The sequence below is a fragment of the Seriola lalandi genome, unplaced genomic scaffold, assembly GCF_002814215.2.
Source record: "Seriola lalandi dorsalis isolate HSWRI2012SDOR001 ecotype SW California unplaced genomic scaffold, Sedor1 jcf7180002054374, whole genome shotgun sequence".
Classification (NCBI taxonomy): domain Eukaryota; kingdom Metazoa; phylum Chordata; class Actinopteri; order Carangiformes; family Carangidae; genus Seriola; species Seriola lalandi.
The window spans coordinates 329,037-350,603 of record NW_019524927.1 but is presented as its reverse complement, the minus strand read 5'-3'; the positions used below and the strand labels follow the sequence as shown (position 1 = coordinate 350,603).

The window sequence follows — 21,567 nt, the reverse complement described above, 5'->3', positions numbered from 1 at the left end:
CACGGCTCAGTGGATGACAAGTGAAGTCCCATGGTATATCCAGGTGTCCATCATTTCTACTCCGCTTCAGATTTATGAAAGAAAGTAAACATTTCACATTATTCACACACACAAAATAAAATAATCTTTTAAAGAGGTTCTAAAAGGATGTGAAGTCACACATTACCCCACTTTATATGCATTTAGCAATGATAATTTTAGCTCACCTCTGCCTTACCCTGCTAAGTAGACAAAAAGCTTCTATAAAGCTTTTTGTCTACCCATGAAAATTTCTCTTTCTTCCCACCCCCGCCCACATGATTGAAAGACTAGTCGCTGTTTAATAACTGCGGGGGCAATCATGTGCTCCTGTGCACCGTGTGTAAAAAGGATTTATTTTCATTTGAAAGAGAAATTTGAATGCAATAGAGGAAAAATATGTTATCTTATCATCAGTGTTAAAATCTTAGTATGATTTATGCGAACAATACCCATCTTCGCATGGTATAGCTGTAATTATTAGGTCATCCTCTCAAATTGATGTGGTGGGCGTCATAAATAACCACATAAATTTGGATGATTTTGATGCAGCATATTGGAGTTATGAATTTTAGAACCATTTTTGGTGTATCTCCTTCAATAAACCTACTGTGCTTTATGTGCATGTGGTGGAGTGAGTAACTGAGAATCTAAGATTGTGCATGTGTAGGTGTATTTATTCATATCTGAGAGCTGACGTCAAGTTTTACACCAGATTGATGTACGGGAAACAAGAAACACAAAACTATTACTTATTCAGTAGCTCCCCATTACAGAGGCATAATTATAATGATCATTTCCTGTCATTTAATGTGCAGCGACTTATTAATGCTATATGATGTTTGTGCTCAGTGTCAGCTCATTATTTCACAGGTCTGACATGCTTGATATTTTTGCTTTAGCTCTCACCACATTTCCAGACATTAGCCTATAGTCACTAAAATGCTAATTTCCTACTTTTATAAGCAGGAACCACTAACAGTTAATTATCGGATGGGTCGCATGATCACATCCAGAAATTACACAGCCCATGTAATGATTGCCGGATAATATGACTCAATGATCAGTGTCAGGGGTCTGGTACTGCAGGATCACCAGTTCATAGACTTCACCACCGGGGTCTTTCTATGTCTCCTGCATTGTCTAATGAGTTCTGATTGATCAATTACAAGAGTTTGACCCGCACTAAGGTTTTGAACCTATGCGATCGTTGCAGAGGATTAGTGATGTTAACACATATTACTGAGTCTTTCTTATTCTCATGTTTCTGCCCTTTCACCCCATCACCCCTCCTCCTGAACACATCAGTGTGTCCCGCGAGACCATAAGAAGCAAGAAAAAGTCTGACTACAACCTCAACAAAACCAATGCACCAATCCTCACCAACACCACCCTCAACGTCATCCGGCTTGTTGGTGAGTTCTACACACACACATACACACTCCACCACTTACCTCTCCTTGAGAGTGGCCCAGACTCACAGCCACAGTGGGTGTCGATCTCTGGCCTGCTGAGATTTCCATTTATTCACCAATTAAGCTAACAGCTCATTGTGGCCGACATGCTCAGGTGTGACTGAGCTGCACTAATAATGGTTAGCCCTCGCCCTGAGCGCTGACCTTTAGTTTCCAAAGAGGTGCTGACACGTCTTGGTGACATGGCTGTTAGGACACCGGGTCCCATTGTTGGAAGAGCGTGCCCTTTAGTGATGTGACCCCCTTGATGTGATTTTCATGCGTGAAGCGGAATAAGAGTAGGCAGTTACCTTTCCTGAGTGGTCCTGTGGCTGAATAAAACTTTTATTATATGAATTCATGTAATAGCTCAGGCTGATACAGATTCTTAGCATTACAAAGGATTTCTGGTTACTACAAGTTTTCAGAAGAAATGTTTGTCCCTCCTCTGTTCATACATTGAAGCGTTTCCTGCACATACAGGACAAAATGAAATAACAGTTTGTTTGTTTTTGGTCACATAATAGGTAATATTGATTTAGAGCGATGTGAAAAAAAAAAAAGAAAAGTTTTATTCCAAGCAGTCACTTCTAATTCAGTCTGTGCCGCTCTTTGATGGAGTTAGATCGCTCCCTGGGTCGTCGTGCAGAATTCAGGAGAAAAGGCGTGAAAAATGGGAGCGTTGGAGAAATAGTGCAAAACCAGCTAGATTGAGTTTATTTTCTCTTTTTTTTCCTCCAATCATCAGTTCTGAGTCAGTGGTAACCTTGTTACACCCCTGAACCTCTGCACTTATTTCTTTTATTACCTTCCTGTTAAATGAAATCCTTGCCCTCAAGTGTATGTAAATGCAGTGTGCTCCAAGTAAAGTTCCTCCCTAAAGGATGTAGTTCCACTGCTCCGCTACTATTACTTACTCTAGATTTACTTAAGAACAGAAACATTTCATTCATTGTAAACTGATATTTCACCGAATTTGTCACACTCTGCTATACAATCGGTGACACATAGAGCTTGTCCAACGAACCCATATTTCTGGTACCTCTGTGTTTGTGTCCTCTCCGTACAGGAAAGTACATGCAGATGATGAACATCCTGAAGCCGATCGCCTTTGACGTCATCCACTGTGTGTCACAGCTCTTTGACTACTACCTGTACGCTGTATACACCTTCTTTGGACGCAATGACATGGTACAGTATTTCTGATCAATTCGGCTGTTTGATTGCACAAGAGCAATAATACTGAGAGGCATAACACACGCTCACAGTACATTGAATGTACTAGACCTCCAACAAAACCTTGTGACTGAACCCATGTGGTCTGTTCTAATGTCAACCACTGTCACTTTTTACATGTGTGACTGAGTCCATGGTTACCACACTGTACAATACACTGAACTTATAACCTTGAGTTCACCACAAACTGATCACATCATTTGATGTGCATCAGTTAACACACCAGCACACACATTGTACAGACAGAACTAGCAGTCAGACTACAAACGTCAAGGTGCTGCCAGTGTGTGTGTGTGTGTGTTTACATAACAACACATGGCATAAAGGTTTAAGGTGCCAGCAATGCACCACGACATCCCCAGTTTAAGTTTGTTTTTTGTTTGTTTTTTTTTTTCCTCTGAAGTGAATGTAACTACTTATACTACTATAAAAGCTGCTTAAAATTACTTCTGCTGCAACGGTGTTATGGTGCTTTAAGAAAATTGCCTGTATTTATTGTATCTTAAGATGGATTTTGCCATTTTTAATGTCTGATAGATGATGTACAGTTAGACAGGGGATAACTGCTGTTTCCATCTTTTCTCATCGCTGTCTGTCTCACAGTAAAAATTCCAGCTGAGCGATAGGTTACAGTCTGTGAGCCCAGTCTCCCCCACTCCATCTAAGACTATCATGTCATTTATACTGTGCCTCACAAAGAAAGAAAACAGCATTTGTGTCACCATCGCCCTCAGGGAAGTGGTAATGATAGCAACAAAATGACTTCTGTCCCATTGAGGTGGGAAGAGATAAAGAGGATAAACGCTCTGTGGGGGCCGCTCCAGTACAGATTATTGGTGTGTTTGTATGTGTGTGTGTGTGTCACGGGGGGGGGGGTGAAGGAAAGTGACACACTGGTTGCGTGTTGACGGCTTGTCAGGAGGGTTTTTTTTTCTGATGTGCCTCCATTGGACCACTGAGTGTGTTTCTATCACATTCTTCATGCCTTTATTCGTCCTTCTCCATGACACTGTCTTCCTTGTCTTAATCTCTCTTTTCCTTTACACATGCGCTGTATGTCATTTTTCTCAGATGAGCCTGCTCCTCTCACTACTCCCATGCCGCTCTCTATCTCTTTGTCTTCATCTCTCTGAAACTCTCACTTTCTCTTTTTCCCTCTGTACCACTAGTCCTCATTAAGTATCACTTCATGAACCCACCCATTTCATTAATGGCCTCACTCAGAGAGGCACCTACACTAAAATGCTAATGTCCCCATGAATCTTTAAAAAGCTGCTAGAGAATACTTTGCACATATGCTGGTATTTTGACCTAGGCTCCGCTTCTCTTTACAGCGCTGGAATCAAGATGGACTGCTTGACTTCTCTATGTGCAGAGTAATGGTTGTCATTAATATTCAAAAGGGTAAATACCCCCATTATCTGTGTATATTGGCCCTGTCAAGTCGAGCTGCACTACTGACTCTGTCACACATGAGAATACGATGCATTATGTGGCGTGCTCAAAGATTCTCCATCACCATTGATAAACAGGCTTTCAACTGTTGGTATTGGGAGAGGCAGGTTTGCAAACCCATTTTTGGAAAAGTGATTTATGTTTCAAAAAGCTGTGCCCCGTGGGAATAACTTGGAGTGTCTTGTCTAGGAAGAGAAAGAAGAAGGATATAGTGAGGGGGGGGGAAAAACGGCAAGACAGAGAGATGTGAATTGAAGGATGCACGGAAGATAAAGATGGATGAGTACGTTCCGCGTCACTCTGTTTTGCAGTATGATGGCAGAGAGAGGGGAGGAGAGGGACTGGCTACCAAAACAGAGAAGAAGGAAACAGGTGCTGAGACAGACCTGCAGAAAGAGAAAAAGAGAGTCAGGAAAGTATGTGACACTTGAACAAATGGCTTCTCTGAAAAATGAGCAATAATTTTTATTCTCGACTCCTGACTCCCACAGACAGGTCTTCACACTGGGTGCTATTCATCTTGCACGCACATGTGCAAGTCAGAGTGTTTATACCGACAGAGTCACCGATGACCTATGATAAAACCCCCCCCACACCCTCGCAAATTCATTCTGTCTTCTTTTAGATAATTGAACAAGGCTGATTTAAGACTCTGATCTCACATACTGATTCTTCACTGATGGCCGAGAGCTGGACTTGAAATTTCCTCCTCTAATGCAAAGCTATTTAGGCCAGGTAACTGAAGGGGCACTTCCTCAAAGTTTGAGGACACCAAAGAAACAGATTTTAAAACGGTGGTTAAAACATCTATTATGGTTCAAATGCTCCAAATAAGGTTGATAAAATTTCCCACAATGCATCGAAATTGCATATTTGTTTACATAACCTTGATGACATTTTGTTTTTTGTTTCTTTTCCACAGGCTGTGTGGTACTTCTTGTGATAAGTAAACTGAACTTCACATACAAAATCCGTGGAATGCCCCTTTAACGTGTTTATTTGTCAACTATATTGTTTTGCCATTTTACCATGTGCACACCTGTACAGTTCACAGTGAGTAGTGGACCTCTACATGTCACATGGACATAGACTGAAGCAGATATTGTTTCCTTGTCTTTTTTTTTTTTTTTTTTTTTTTTTTATTTTTAATTAAGCGTCAATTTGACTGCTGATTTTGAATGGACCATTTTATATAACCTTAGGATTGGTCACGTTCTGTCATAAATATCTCGATCAGTAGCAAGTTCATGGTGCATCTGGTGTGTGGACACCGGACACTACACAACAAGAAGTACATTGTTTCCTAGTAACAAGGTTCAACGATATTTGGATATTTCCTTACCACACCTGGCTGATCAGCAGTTTCTGATTAGTTAGAGTCTATCTGTGGTTCTGCAATTAAAGACCATTTAAATGTGAGAAAAGAATACTTGTACAAGATTAATTCTATCCGTTACTTCCATAAATCTAATTCTGTTCCTTTGTTTGCTTCTTTCTCTATGCATTTTTTTGAATTCTGTAAGACTTTCTCAACATTGTTTGTTTTTTAATTTGAACTTTTGCTTCTTCTTTTTCCTGCCTGCTTTTCCATCCATAGCCTGTCCCAAGCCCGTCTTTGTCAACTCGTAGTGGCAGAGAGGCGGGTCCTGCCTCGGTGGTGGGCCCTGCTTGTTTGGTAAGAGTAGACCCAGAAGTGTTTTGACCTATGCACAGGGTCGTACTCGCTTTTTGAGTCCAAACTACTAATCAACACTTGGTTGACTGGTAGTTTGGTTGGCTGATTGTGGTTGATTTGAAGCTCTTAAGCTGTGTGTGATTTGCTTCTTTGGAGTGACATCAAGCACATCTGAAATTGATTTCAGAGGCATTTAGATGTTAAGTTTGCTGAGCTTTCACTCCTCTTTTACCTCTCGTCTCTCATCTGCTGTAGCTGGTGTGATTGTCTGTTCCTCCCAGTTGCCCCACCCTCTTTTGGATGAGAGTCGGCTAGAAGCAGAAAGTAAAGATTCTCTCGTCTCGTGAGATGAGAGAAGATGTAGCCGTGCGTGCGTGCGTGCGTGCGTGCGTGCGTGCGTGCGTGCGTGCGTGTGCCTGTGCGTGCGTGGGTGCTGTCACACTCTGTTCTCATAGAGGTAGATGCGTGTGCACGGTGCAGACACTAACTGTGTGTGTGTGTGTGTGTGTGTTTATGTGTGTGTATTCTACAGTATGAGTCATCGGGTCTTGGCCTTATCAGCAGCAGACTGAGAACCACACTGAACCGGATCCAGGAGAGCCTCATTGACATGGTAAGACTGGCTGTAACTTCAACCTCCTCCCTTCACGTCCTTATGTTCATCTCTCCTCTTTATGCCTCTCCCCCTGTTTTTATGTCCATCCACTCCATCCATCATCCACATGTGTGGTCTTATTGTTGAGAGAGCCCAAAGCACGTGTCACCAGAAAATGCATTATGGGTCGTCATTATCTGGCCAGTGGTCGCTCACACCTCCTTTTGTTTAAGTGGCCCCAGCAGGGTGGATGTGTGTGTTACTCCATTAGGGCCCTCAATCACTGCTCCCTTCTGTAATACTACATAGAGACAATTAGTCTGGTCCAGTCCACACTCTCACTTTTTAGGCCGATAGTGTATCTGCCTACAATGTTTCTCCTCTCTGTTATATGATGATACTACTGTCATCTCTCACTTCTGCCTTTCATTCATGTCCATATTAAACAGCCTTCTTGGTGTGTGTTCAGAGAAACCAGACTTGGATTTTAATCTGCCACTGAAGTGTTGCTCCCCTGGAGACAAATATGAAATTCTGTTGATATTTTGTCGTGTTTTTCTTTAATATTTTTTGTGAGAAAAAACAATAAGTTGTGTCCCATGAGTCTAATTATGATAGAAGTGGGAATGAATGGCTCACTGAAGTCATGTTTTAGTGAGTTCAAATGTGAATGCTAAGAATCAACAGACCTCTTTATTTATTTAAAAATGTAATCATTTATTTACGAATGAGGTATTTTAAGTGCAAAGAGATCACTATTACTTATGCATTAAATTCGATTTTTATCATATGTCACAAGTTGTGATTCACAGTACTCCATCTCCTCTAAAAATGAAAAAGAAAATGTACTTTTTCCCATGGTGAGATCCTGAATAATGTTTCATTTTTTTATTTTCTAAGGACTGGTGGATATTTTTGTCAGTCTGTCTCTCTCTCTTGAATATCCTTTCTAATTTCATTTGTACATTCACATCACGCCAGGCTGTGGGACTCTCTGTTAAAGTTAGAAATGTTTTGTTTCTGGTTCTGACTTCTGTTTTGACTTTTAGAAAAGATCTGGCATTAACTTGATCATGGATTTGGGCTGTGCTATGATCAGAGTTTACAGTGTGCATACATTATCGGGGGTTGTCAGCTGTTACTGCCAATAACAACCTAATGACAAGTTGTCACGGCAACCATTAACATTAATGTAGAACGCATTAGAATATAAATCGAGGTGAATGGAACCGAATTGTTGCCTTTGCGCGTAGATATAATCAGCAGTTTTCCACAGTAGCGACCACACACCATCCAAAGCGCTTTTTTAAAACAAAGCATTTATATGACAGTGTAGCATAATGGCATTTTAGCAGTGCTAGCTACTTGGCTGTAATGTTTATAGCTGAGTGATGCAGGGGTGACCTGAGGAAAAGGAAAAAACAAGAGGGAAAATGAAGAAGGAGGACAGAGGGAGGAAAATGAATAAAAGTCAGAAAACCCAGAAAAGATTGATCAATTATCAAAACTTTCAATTGTGTTCAGCAGTGTAATGCAGCGACATGTTTTCTCCCGGTGGGGGGCACTGTAGCAGCTATTTACACCTCAGTAATTTTCTGGCTAAATTGTGAACTATTTTCAAACGTCAGACGAGCTGCGGCTGATGAGCTCGGTGCTCAGCTGCCTTCTGTGGAGAATATGTTTATCCTCTGAACTGCTCAATTGATCAAATGGACAGGAACAGACAAATGAAGAGACTAGGTGGAGAGAGAGCGAGAGAGAGAACAGAAGAGTGTGATGCAGCGTACGGAGACATTTGTGGCTTTCTGTGAGAGAGAGAGTGCGAGTTCTCTCAGGAGACAAAACGGTGCTAAACCTAAACCACATGCGTGCGCGCACACACACACACACGCACACACATCTCAGATGAGCATAATCATATCACTTTGTGGCTGTCTCAGGCTGCCTGATTAAGACCATCTCAGAGGGGGGGCGTGTAACTACTCTCTAATTCTTTTATTCTGTCCTTTCGCATATGCAAAACTAGTTTAGCTCATCTTGATAAATCTTAGTATGTTGGAAAAATGTCCTATTTTCCAAACTAGCAAAGCACTCCCTAGTTTTTTTCACCACTGTCTCGCTCTCCTGCTCTTCTGTGTTACACATCATGACCTGCACACATAAATCACACATACACACACTCTTCTACTAAAAGTATTAACATACATTGGCCGTGTATACCTGTTGATATTTGTGTAGCGCTCTTATTTCCAGAACTGATGCAGATTGTCGTATAAGTTATTATTTATATCCAGTTTCCATGGTTTTATTGGTTGTGGGGATATATGGATTATAAATCCCTCTTTTTTTAGGAGTGACTTCACTCCATCGGGAAAATCTACATATATTCACGTAGAGCATACAAACGCACTCTTCCACTTGCATACAAATACACACACCCACACACTCAAGAGATTGCGGCAGGGTAGACCTCATTTGTAAACAGATTCTAAAGTTAATTGCACGCTGCATTTCAATTGAGCTGCTGAATCCTTGCGGTTTTGTTCCCCTGATTTGCTGTCGCAACTGTTTGATTCCAAAACCAATGTGCCGGTAATGACTCAGTCTCCCATATGAACAGCAGCAAGATTCCATCTCGTCTCATCGTAGGTGCAGAGTGGCTTCAGCATAAACTGGGAGCTCCGTGGGGAAAAAGTAAAAGATCATCCCCTCGTTTATGTTCTATTTCCCTGCCTCCCGTATTCTTGATTACCTTTCTAAAACCCCTGCTGCTTGCCAGGTTTTGACAGTTTTCATTTTGAGTTCACTCAGTGTTTGCAGGTTGTGAGGTTAGGGAGAAACTTCTGAGAGTGGCAGAGGTGTAATTGCCTTGTTCAAATATTCAACATTTTCCACAAAACACTTGTTACATAATGTTTAATCACGTGCACTGCCATATGTCATCTTTACCTGAATGTGAGGCTTGTTTCACTGGAAAGGCGTCAGCTTGCTTGCAATCCTTGCTTAGAAAAATTCATATCCTTTGGTGATGCAGCTCGGGGCAGGTTGGGTGACAGTGCCATATCAGAATAATGCCATGAACCTCATCTGTGGCCATATTGTCGCTGCCAGAAAGTTCAGCTGTGACAGCTGTTGAGTCATTGCTGCGGGCAACATTATGAAGAGAGCTGACACAAGTTAGCATTTCCAGTGAAGGCCACGACTGGTTCACAGTCATTTTACTTCTCTCACTATATAAACCACTACTATTTACGCAGTCAGTTCATTTTTCTCACTTGCTTTTCTAAGTATTTCTCTCTCATTCCTTTCATTTTATTTTCCTTCACTTTTCCTCCTTCCATCTTATCTGTTTCTCCTATCGCCTCCTTCTCTTCCGCAGCTGTGTGTGCCAGTGATTACATGCCTCTCAGCTCTCAGCACAAATAACTTCTTGTATCGTTCCACATAGTTTATCGCTGCTTCTGACTGAATATACAATGGCGTGTTTGTATGTGTGTCCATTTCAGTGTTCACCATCGGCCCAGGCATGAAGATAAGATCACCTGAAAATTATGTTTGATTTCCTTTTTCTCTGTTTGATTCGAGTCTTACAATTGCTCAAGTCAACCCACAATTGTGTGATTTTGTGGATTAGGTGTGTGTGCATCTGCCTGTTTATGGGTCCGCGGCTTTAGCGCAGAGTGAGGCTCAGGCTTCTTCATGCCTGGCACTGAAACAGGAATGAGGAGTCGGGTAATTTCTGTGTTGGCACCAATAGTCTGGCAGTGGGTACCTCTAGATACGTACACAAAAACACACACAAACATACATATACCAAGAATTTACGATTTGAACTTTAACAAACAAACTAACACACGCAGGTATGTCGTCCTACTGTACATAATTTCAACACTGAACACTGTCCAACACACTTTTCATCCTGCCTGTCTCCCAGTGGCAGGGTGATAATCCCTAAGCATGTGGTGTGGTTGTGGTTTGCTACACTGGTTTGGCGCAGCTGACACACACTGGCGCGCTGCCCCTCATGAGTGGCACCGGCTAATGTCACACACGCATAAACACTGGCTACATTGTCTCATACACACACACACACACACACCACACGCTGAACCCAGTCATTAGTTCTGCGTCTCTCATGAGGGCACATCACTGTCGGCGCTGGTGTCTTTGTTGGGGCCTGCTGTCTCACTCTGTGAATGGTGCGACCAGCCAGAGGGGATTGCCATTTGACAGGGATTATATATCATAATTAAGCTCCATGGTGAGATCTTTATGCTGTAGTTGTCAGGATATCACAAGTATTGACATTTTGTGGGGGTTTCAGCGGATCTCACACACACACACACACACACACACACACACACACACACACTTCATTGATAGGCCCAGCTGCAGGTCATGCTCCTCAGCCGTGATGGGGAAACAGTTGATCCCCATAGATACAGCAACTCAAGTTCCTGTCTGCAACTTCTGCCCATGACTCACCACATGTCCCGGTGCGGCGAACACGGCAGAATTACACACTTCAATTTAAATACTTTCATTTTTATTGTGAATTTCTCTTTTTCCCAGCACCGTGTGCTTCAGTTTGGTCCATTCATGTTCAGTTTTCTTAATTCAAGCAAGATATTTTCTTCGTCTATCTTGGTTATTTTGTCACCTGAAGCAGGTGAGCGGACCAGCAGCTACGGGAAGGGAAGTTTCCAGATAGGTTTATAGGGGTCGGGCGGTGTCGCACAAAATAAATGAAAGTCCTAATTCCATTTGACATTTATCTAATGAGAACCAAATTTCTAGTATTAGAGTGACAAAGAGGTGCAATAGGATCCACTTGACAGTAATTGCCTAGCAGCCAGTACACTCAACTTGGCCATAAATCTCCATGGAATGGGTTGAAGAGGAGTAAGCAGTCAATCAGGATAGATTGAGACACTTCAACTTAGAGATCACTTTTCAACTCCCAGCTAGGAGTTTCCTTCATGACAAGGGTGATCACAGAGTTATCAAGGTCTTAGTTATTTATTAGATATTTATTTTACAGGGAAACAACACTTCAAAGTTTTGCCAGTTAAAGCTCCCTTTTTATTGTTTGAAAGGTGCAAAAGCCAAAATTGTTTTGTTGGGCTGCAGGAATTCACTCTGTAGTTCTTTGCCTTGGTCTTGTCTATTGATTCCAAAATGCAAAGGCACTCAGCTCACTATTAAAGAAGATAAAAAAAAAAAAACAATCACAAACCAAAATATGTGTGGGTGTGATTTGATCCAGTTTGACTAACACTGCTGGCAATATGAGCAAACAACTTGACAATTACTGTCACATTTTGAATCAAATAATGAAGCTGAATCCTGATTGGTGCACTCGAGTACGCAATATTTCCTGTGGATCCTGCAGGTGTATATAACATTACTTCACACTGTTCAAATGACAGATCCAGTAGACTTGAGACTGAAAAGGAGGTTCCCATCTCTCCCCAGGTGTCTGCTGCTGCTACTTTTCCCGTAACCACCTCTAAACTACCTCCGGCTGTTACTCAAAACTGAGCTTCTCCCAACAGAACGCCCCATTGACATGCAGGGTAAACACAATAACAAAATAGATGCTCCAGCAGAGGTGAGCCCTTGCTCAGCACTTCGCAAAAACAGAGAACTTATCAGAGCCAAGTGAGACCCATGGTCCGCAATGCAGAATGGCTTCTTTAGGTGTACTGAGGAAGCCAGTAGCTTTAGTTTGTTTCCCCAGCAAAAAGACAAATCGCAATTGAAAGCCGGATTGTTTGAAAAGCTCACGGGTGTTTTTTTTGTTCAACAAAATAGCAAGGAAGTTATGTTGAGTTGGAAGTGTGAGTATGAGCCTTTACAAAATCTGCAATGTGCTCCAGGAAGGTGAGACTGGAAGTGGAAGCTGGTTGGATTTTTCCCTGTGGACATGCAATCCTGCTCCGATAACAACTGTTCATCCTGATCAATACAAAGCTTTAGTGTCACTTCTCCCCAAGGCATTGTGGGAAGGAGATTACACGTCCCATGTGAATACCATTAAAGCACAGTGAAAATCATTTTATTTAAATCCTAACAAACACATACACAACTGCTTTAACCATCTATCCTCATTAAGAATCATTTTCAGCTGAGTAAATAGCTCAGCCTCTTGTCTTTGATCTGTTTGAAGAAAAACAGGAGGGATTGATAGTCAAGCTACTGCTGTATCCCTGTTTTTCAGTTTTACCCAAAGGTTTGCTCTTGTCTGTTTTCAAATCCTTCCCTGAACACTCATTTTTTATAAGTTTTCTTTTCATTGGGAATTCAAGGGCTTAATTTCTAATTATTACACAAGGATAGATAAGCTCCGTGGCTTTGATGCTTGATGTCTTCATACAATGTTGTTGGTCCACATTGGGAAACCGCTTTTGTATTAATACCTCACAGACAGAAATAAAACTTGTTTTCCCTTTCGCCTGTGCACAGACTACAAAAGACAAAAGGTCCTCAAAGACATTGAAGTTGATGTTTTGGCAAGCTGTTCCTTTTTCTGCTACTGGATGTTAGCAAGGCTGACAGAAGCAAGTAAAGCAGTTCTTGCACAAGGCTTTGGTAGCAATGCTGCTCTCCAAAATTCCTGATCAAATTATTGTTTGGCTTTAAATAAACGCAGTTGCAGTGAAATGTCTCTTGAAGCGCCGCTGTTCCTTTCCATCCATTTTCGTCCTGGCGTCTTCTGTGTGTTTGTTCTCTCTGTAAACACCAGAAATATCTCTCACTTAAAGAAGCCATTACTTCCGCAATCTGACTCACTCTTCTGTTTTGTACCGTTCATATTAATTATTGATCCTCGATGAAGTCTTATCAGCTCCCGATGGTAAGGACACATCCACTACAGCACGGCTGAGAGACTGCAGTATCCGCACCACAAGCTCAAAACAAACAAAAACAGACAAGGCAACAAAGATGGCAAGAGAATAGTTTAACCTTAGCAGCACCGTAGTGTCAATGGATGCCGACAGAACGGAAGATGTTTGGGTGATAGAGAAGACAATAAGTAAAAATAAAGCTGTTAAATAAAAACTTTTCTTTCTTTTTTTTTTTTTTCAACATTTCATACATGGTGTAAATCTCCATTCTATTGTTTCTTTCTGGGTGGTTTAACTTCTGCTGTCACACTAAAATAATTCATTAACAAGAGTACGAGTCAAACTAAATGTTTTTAATTCGAGCCAAATTCTGCCTCTTACAGCATGATATTGTTATAAAACATTTAGACTCAGTGTATGAGTGTTAATGTGTTCATATAAGTGGGTGTCGTCTTCTTCCGCTTGGTTCACCAAAGTGTAACTTGAGGCTTTACTAAAGTGGCCTGTAGTTACATCTGTGACAGATGTATATTAACGTCTTATAAGTTAAAGGTTTTAATTACTTAGTCATACCCAAGGCATTACGTTTGTTAAGTGATATCCACGACCAGAGAGCTTTCTGTTTAAAACTTTGAAACTATCTGTCTGTTACAGTGAAGTTTTGGGCTCGTTCTTAATCATCATTCAGCAATAAGGTCTTAAAATGGTTCATTAACTTCAAGAGCCACTTGTATCTGAGCTCCAGTGCCAGACAGATAATTAAAATACAGTGAGCTGACAAAGAAAAGATTTGTTCTCTCCCTCAAGTCCTTCGTCTTGGCCTCAGTTTTTTTTAGTTTCACTCAGATTTTCCTGGGTACTCAGACACCCACACAGAGATTTTCATTTCTCTAATACAATAGGAGAAGATAAATGCAAAGTGATGACAGGGATGGGTATTATGAATGCAATGTAACATGTATCCGATTCAGTTGTCAATCGGGACTGAAGTTCATCAGGAGAATTATAAGTTTCAAAATTTGAAATGTTTCCTCTGACATAGTCCCTGTTTGAAGAAATGGGATGACTCCAGTGTCGATGCGGCTTTAAGCTGTGCAAAAACTGGTAATGAGAATGCATTATCAGTGTACAGGTCATTAACAGGGCCTTTCCTTTTCCAGGTTAAAAGCACAGCTAGTTGTGAAGGGGGAATTGCATGACCAATGGATATTTTTTTTTAAGCACCACTTACACGTAGCAGACTCCAGCCGACCCCTTGGCTTGTTTTTCCAGTTACTTGATTCAGGATCTTTTATCAGCGGACTGCTTTCTGTTCCTCTGTGCTGCTGTTGAACAAATTGTGCCCTGCAGTGCAACCTTGTTTACTACCTTGAAATGTACTTTTTTCCTCACTTACTGAAGTGGCAGTTGATCTTTAGAGTGGAGTGCATTGAGAAAGTATTCAGACCCCTTCACTTTTTGTGTTTTGTTGCAGCCTTATAGTAAAGAGTTTGAGCTTTCTCCAATATCAGCCAGGGTGACCATCAAGTTTTTGGTCACCTCTCCTACCAGGGCCCTTCTCCCCCTTTTTTTTCCTGTATCCTTCCCCAGATCTGTGCCTTGACACAATCCTGTCTCTGAGCTCTGCAGGCAGTTCTTCCTCCACATGGCTTGGTTTTTGCTCTGACATACATTGTCAGCTGTGAGACTTTAAACAGACAGACATGTGCCTTTCCAAATCATGAATTTACTATAGGTGGACTCCAATCAAGGTGTTAAAACATCTCAAAGATGATCAAGAGAAATGGGATGCACCTGATGTAGTTAAGTGTCTGAATGCTTATGTCGATGTGATATTTCAGTTTTCCGTTTTTAACAAATTTGCAAAACATTAAAATTCAGTTTCAGCTTTGTCATTATAGTTTATTGAGTATAGATTGATGGGGGAAAAAACTGAAAAAATGATTTCAGCACAAGGCTGCAACATAATAAAATGTGAAAAATTTGAATGGGTCTGATTCTTATTGAATGCACTGTAATCACCCTTTCAGAATTTCCCCAAACCAATCTGTACTTTTCATAAAAGGGAGTCAAATCCAGAGTCTGTAAATGCATTTCATCAACTCTTAGTCATAAGTTGATTACAGACTATGATTATTTTGTTTGTTTGATCTCTATATTCAAATTGTTTTTTGTCACTAACTCAACTGGGTTATTACTACCACAGAATAAAAGAAGGCTTTTGTTTTGAAATCTGATCATCCCATACAGTAATTCTCATTGTTTGCCATGACTCACAGCACTGCTCATGGATTTCTTTTTTCAGATCTCACTCAGCACCCCAGGTTCTTTGTAGGTGTTAAACTTTGATCATGATTTAAGTTAGTACACCGCAATGACTGTCTTAACATAACCTGCCAAACTACCTGTCAGTTGTATATAAAGGCAGCTGCCTCTGGCTGTTGGTAAAATTTCCTCAGAAATGTGATTTGTGAATATCTGCTGGGGGAACAGTTTGTGCTCAGCTTTTGACTCTGACACTGAGACTGCTCTGGCAAACACAATTTGAGAGCAGTTCATTGTAGAACTGTTTTATCATGCTTGGATGCACATGATGTATTTTCTCTCAGAGGAAATAATTCACATGCTTGTCATAATAAACTCAGTGCAGCACCTCGCAACCACTAAAACCGGATTCGTGTTAATTTTGCATTTGTCAGAACATTTGATTTCTTTTCCTCTCGTTTTCCTTTTTCTCTTCATTGAGAAGAGGAAACTATTCACCATTAATTAACTCTGTGAGGGATTTAATAACACATGGTAATGTGACCTGACATCTTCAAATGTTTTGTTTGTTTGACCAAAACTCTAAAACCCCAAAATACTCAGTTTACTTGGGTAAGAAATTAAATTCAATTTAAATTTTTTAGCATCAATATTTTTGTCGAATTAGATTTTATGTGGTTTATACGTTTTTCCACTACTACACAGTATATATACTATAGCCACTGAAAATCACCCATGACCAATAATTATCAGTCAGTATTGTCTACATAAATAATCCATTATGGAAAAGCAATTTTACTATTTATCTCAGCGGGACAGCAAAGAAAGTGCTGCTTGCAACTCCTCCTAAATATCTTCAGCAGCTGCAAGATGTAAATCAAATGAAGTATGACCTCTTCCCTATAAGTCACGCTATATGGAAAAGTCTGCTTCATCCCCCACTTTTCAGCCTCTTGTATGACATTGAAAAATCTGTCTCTGATGCTGAATTTGTCCAGTATGGCATTCTTTTGCAGGCACTTGGCAACGCAGCCGACACATGGACTTACTTTACTTTCATCTCGCCTCAGTCATTTGTCATTTTGATGGAGTGTCATCATAAAAGTGAAATCATAATTGTTTTTGCAGTCATATTTTTGAGGACATTAGATAACGAACAATTTGCATTACAACTGATTACGCTTGATCTCTAATGATGACTGAAGAGGTGATATCTTTATATGAAAAGCTGATTTCAGAAGCTTGAATTATAAAGTTACATTTTTACCTGTTTTTGTGATAAATTTGCAGATTTTAGCAGCTGCATTTTGTTGCATGTATGTGACCATACGTTACTGTGCTTGAGCCATAATTGCCACAAGAAGAAAATCAAGCAAAGAAGTTGAATCTCTAATTTGTAGTTAATTTATGGGAAGAAATACATTTTCTAATCTCAGCCTCCTTTACATTTATTTGCAGATTAAAACAGGCTGAAGCATTTAAATAATATCTGAGTATTTGTATCCATTATATTAAAATGCCAGACATCTTTCTAAGTGTGAGACATGATTTGCATGTTTACCCCCAAAAATCATTTCAATATTCAAGACCACCAAAGGGTATCAACAGTGGGAAATTATGTTAATGCTATTCCATGAAATCATGTTTGCCATTTTATTGTAATGAAGCATCTAATAAACTAATGAACATGAAGATGGCACTCAGGGCTGACGCAGTATCACTCGCATGACACTCAAAACAGGCGAAGAGGTAAAACTGTTGAGGTTGCTTCAAGCTGCCTAAGCTTGCAGCATGTCTAAAAACGCCTTCGCATTCATTTTCTCACTTGAGAATTGGAAACGTAGGAACATAACATCCTGAATGTCCCCTTTTTTTTTTTTTTTTTTTTACCTAGGTTTTCAGTGTAGCACTTGATTTCACCTGAAGAATCCTGCAGAGTTACATGCAGTTAAAAAAGAAGTGCAACTTTTCTCCCGACAGTCTTTCAGAAGCCCTCTTTTTCTCCTATCTGCATAAAGTGTTTATGCTGCAGGGGCACAGTCAATGAAAGGTTAAGCCTCCTGTGCAGTGGGTAAAAATAGACCAAACCAGACTTTACTGTGATGTCAAAGTAATGCGACTGAAGCCGAATTGATTTGATTCATTCAGAGGACAACCACCACGGTGACTTTTGTAAATGCAGCCCAATGATAAAAGTTAGTATAATGCAGCAGAATATCTGTAACATCAGACAAAGAAGAGGTTGAAGAGAAAAATGCAAATGAGTGCTCAGCAGCAGTGGTGCCCAAAGAGGAAGGGACATCTCGGGTGAGGAAATATGTTTTCATAAAATGTATCTCTCGTCCCCACAGTTGTTTTTTACCTCAATAACTTGTGTTCAAAATTCAGCACATTCAACGTGACCTTATCCACAGAAACACATACATACATCAAAACTCTTCATGTGCAGGTGCATTTAGCAGCTGGCTTACAAATGAAAATCTTCTGGATACACTTTTTGTAACCTCTGTGAGCACAGTGTTCCCAGCAGGAGATCTAGAAACCAGTCAAATACATCGCTGAATTCAGAATGTTATGAGTCATTTTGCCGCTTAGAAAAAGATGAGTTATGGCTCCACTCTTCTATTACTTTTAGTTTTTTTTTTGTTTTTTTAGCAAACAATTTTTTTTTTACAACTGCTTAAAAGAAGAAATGATCTGCCATTGTTAACATTGTATTGTGCACGTTTGTGTGCAAGCCTCTGATGCTCTGGCGTGTCATCCATACAAATGGCCATCAGCCGCAGTTTTTTTATCATGTTTCAAATCTTAAATCATTTGTCGCCGTTAGAAATGGGTACTAATGGCCTCTCTGGATTAACTCCATCACAACTGCACATTTGTCATGTTTATGTGCTGCGTTTGAAATGTTGAGGTCTGTCCCTACTTTAGTGGCTTCAGCCCTTCAAAGTGAAAAGGACTTTGTTATCAAATAAGGTTAAAACTAACATGAGGTTTACCAGAAGAAAAATGTTGTGAAATCCAGGAAATAATAAATTTACCTCTAATCTTTTTATCTCATCTGAGTCTTTTTCTTTTCTTTTCAGAACAAAAACACATTTTTCCAGCGTGCAACTGGTTTATTTGTAACATAAGAATCTTAATAATAAACTTAACGGTTTCAAGCTTTGGGATGTTGTTGCCATATCAGTGAGAGAGAGACAGAGAGAGAGAGAGAGGTTTTGCCTCAGTGTGCCACAAACACATTTACGACTACAGTCTGATGCATACTTAAAAACATGAGCCGCACATGTAAATCCTAAAAAGCTTCAAATTAAGTGCAGTGCAGCTCTGTGATTAAAATAATAAGCTGATAAAAAAATACAGTGTATCTGGAATGTCGAGCCATGGTTGCTCTCCCTTTGCCCTGACTTCAGAAGAACTACACTTTCAGCTGGTTCAGCTGTTTACAAGCCAAGGTGTGGGCGCTTTGGTGGGGATGAGAGGTTCTGCTGCGAACGCTCTGCAGCCTCTTGCCAAAGGAGAGAAAGTCTGCAGTGCACAAAATGTGCAAATCATATTTTAACATTTCTAATCAGACGTTAAACGTAGTTAAAAATGTAAGAAGTATCGTTAACACTAATGAAGTGTTATGAGTAACTTATTCAATGATATGTTGTTATTTAAAACTCATAATGTTAAATTTTACCATGCTGAGGAGTGTATCATTCCATTTAATATCTCATTTTATTCATGTGTCTGACTTTTAAATAGTAACAGTGTTTATACTTGCAGAGAGTTGCTCTTGGGAGAGATGTATTGCGCCATCCATAGGGAAGCCATTAGATTTTCTCCACTGTAAAACTATTATAATTCAAGCGTTAATCTTCTGAATGTGATAGAATTTCATTTCAGACTGATAATGGTTTCTGCAACACTGAGGGTTTGATTGAATGCAGAGGGATAAGTTAGAGGTTCTAGAAAGGTTGCAGAGCAGGAGACAGTATTATCGTTCTAGCAGGTCTCTACCATAAATTGTGTGAGGAGTTGCATACTGTGCATTTTTGTACACTTGGCTGTTAATATATCTTATTTTAGTGAATAGATGGCTGCTGGAGGAATTTAAGATGTCGTTTTCTTAAAACACATCACTGCCTGTTTTAAAACAGTGTTTCATCTTCTTAATACAAATGAACTCTCTTTCTGGTTTTGTGAGATGATAAACTTGTAACATGCGGGCTTGTTATCGCACAAGCTTTTTTTGATGTTTTATGGATTCTTAGCGTCAGATTTTTTTGGATTAATGAGAGGTGATGTGGACATATATTTAAAATACTTCCTTATTCTGAAACACTGTAGTTTGTTTCTGCTTTGGCTGCTTGGTGCAGGAATAAAAATCTGTCCACTGGTGGTCTGGAATAATGGTGCTCATACACAGTATTAGACCCGGATTGCACAGGAGTGGGGTATGTAAGTGGATGATATGGTACAGCATTAATAGCTCCCATTCGTTCATTACCTGTGTGATTGCTATTGATTGCCAGAGGCTGCTTCAGGGGGCGTTGCAGCTGCAGAGTGCAAAGCTCCACATGCCAGCGTGATACATCATGCCATCCAAAACATGCTTTATAGAAAACACTATGATCTGGCCGGCTGTGTGGGATCCCGGCGGCTTTATATGCAGATACAGATTATTGTGATTGATGGGAAGGATTTGGGTTGAAACCTTTCTTTTTCTCTTTCAATTGTTTTTCAAATGAAGGGATAAAAGGTTAGCTGGATAGAGAGGTGTAGTGGAATATATCAGAGGGAAGATAAATGCTGGCAGTTGAGGAGTGTTTGGTCAGCAGAATTTTTAAGTGTGTGTGTGCTTTGGATGTGACTGAGTTCCACAAGGCTGATTGAATTTCAGATTATGCTTACCTATCGGCATACATCTACATTTTGTCTTCATTTCACAAGTGAGAGGTTTGTTTTCTCAAGTTAACTGTGAAAGAAACGGTGCTCTTGCAGAGCAGCAGAGCACCACGGTTAACACTCATAGTTTTAAAATAATTCAAATTATTCCTCACTATTTTATCCAATGTGACCTCTGCCGACTGATCAATGCACATCTCAGTTGCACTTAATAATGATAGTAGTAACTAGACTTGCAAGCAGGTATAACAGCATCCAAGCGCCTGACAAAATCTGCACCTCTTTTACAGAAAAGGAAGATATACCGTATAAGTACATTTATGACTTTCCCGTCCACCCGTGTGTTCTCCAGGAGGCTGTAGGGGAGAATGCAGGAGTCCACGGCCCCGGAGAAGACAGGAAGGAGAAGGTGCCCAGCCCCCATCTCAGTCAACTGGTGGTCCTCACTAACAGCGGGAGTCTTTATGGGCTGGCTCAGAGGGTGGTGGCTACGGAGTCTCTGTAAGTAATCTCTACATAACACTGCAGTAAAACCACAAACTGTTACTTTTGTGAACATTATGTGAATATGAGTCATGCAATAATTTAAGCAATGCTAAAGTTAGCATTTTAATTACACTTGAGGACAACACAAGGCAGCACTGGTCTTTACTCCCCCAGTGTGAAGGAAAAGATTCTGTGCTTGTTTTATGTCGTGGCTTGTGTGTCCGGCCAGTCTGATGTAAATTCAGCAAAGCTTTTTCTCTGATTAGATTAAAGAGGCTGGTTCTCGCTCACTGCCTCACCTCTAGGTGCTGATAATTTCATCAGACAATATTACACAGGCTGGCCATCAAAGATCTGCACTAACTGCAGCGTGTGTTCGTGTGTGACGTCGATTTACATCATGAAAGCTTGTTAAATAGAAAAGAAAAAAGGATTGTTGAAATAGAAGGAGAGGCGGAGAAACTTACTTTACCCTTAAACAATTCCTAGCTTTGTCCTTTTAATTTAGTATTTGTGTTTAACTCTCACAATCACTCTCACTGATTCATGTTCTCCCCCTCTGCCTCCCACTCTGTTTTGGTTCTGTAGTCATTCTCCTTTCTCTCCTTCATTGTCTGCTACATCCACATACTGCACAAA

At 40.4% G+C, this 21,567-nt stretch overlaps 1 protein-coding gene across 3 annotated transcripts in view; it reads left to right on the top strand.

Annotated features, from left to right (window-relative positions):
• The window catches only part of vps50 (VPS50 EARP/GARPII complex subunit), a 94,476-nt gene that overhangs the window by 60,945 nt on the left and 11,964 nt on the right, over positions 1-21,567 (top strand). For 2 of the 3 annotated variants that reach the window (XM_023408836.2, XM_023408837.2), the window contains exons 20-23: positions 1,327-1,433; positions 2,542-2,663; positions 6,371-6,451; positions 20,795-20,943. In XM_023408836.2, the coding sequence (XP_023264604.1) occupies positions 1,327-1,433; positions 2,542-2,663; positions 6,371-6,451; positions 20,795-20,943 (459 nt within the window). Of the gene's footprint in view, positions 1-1,326; positions 1,434-2,541; positions 2,664-5,760; positions 5,839-6,370; positions 6,452-20,794; positions 20,944-21,567 lie in introns of all 3 variants that reach the window. The other variant, XM_023408834.2, reaches the window with a different exon arrangement.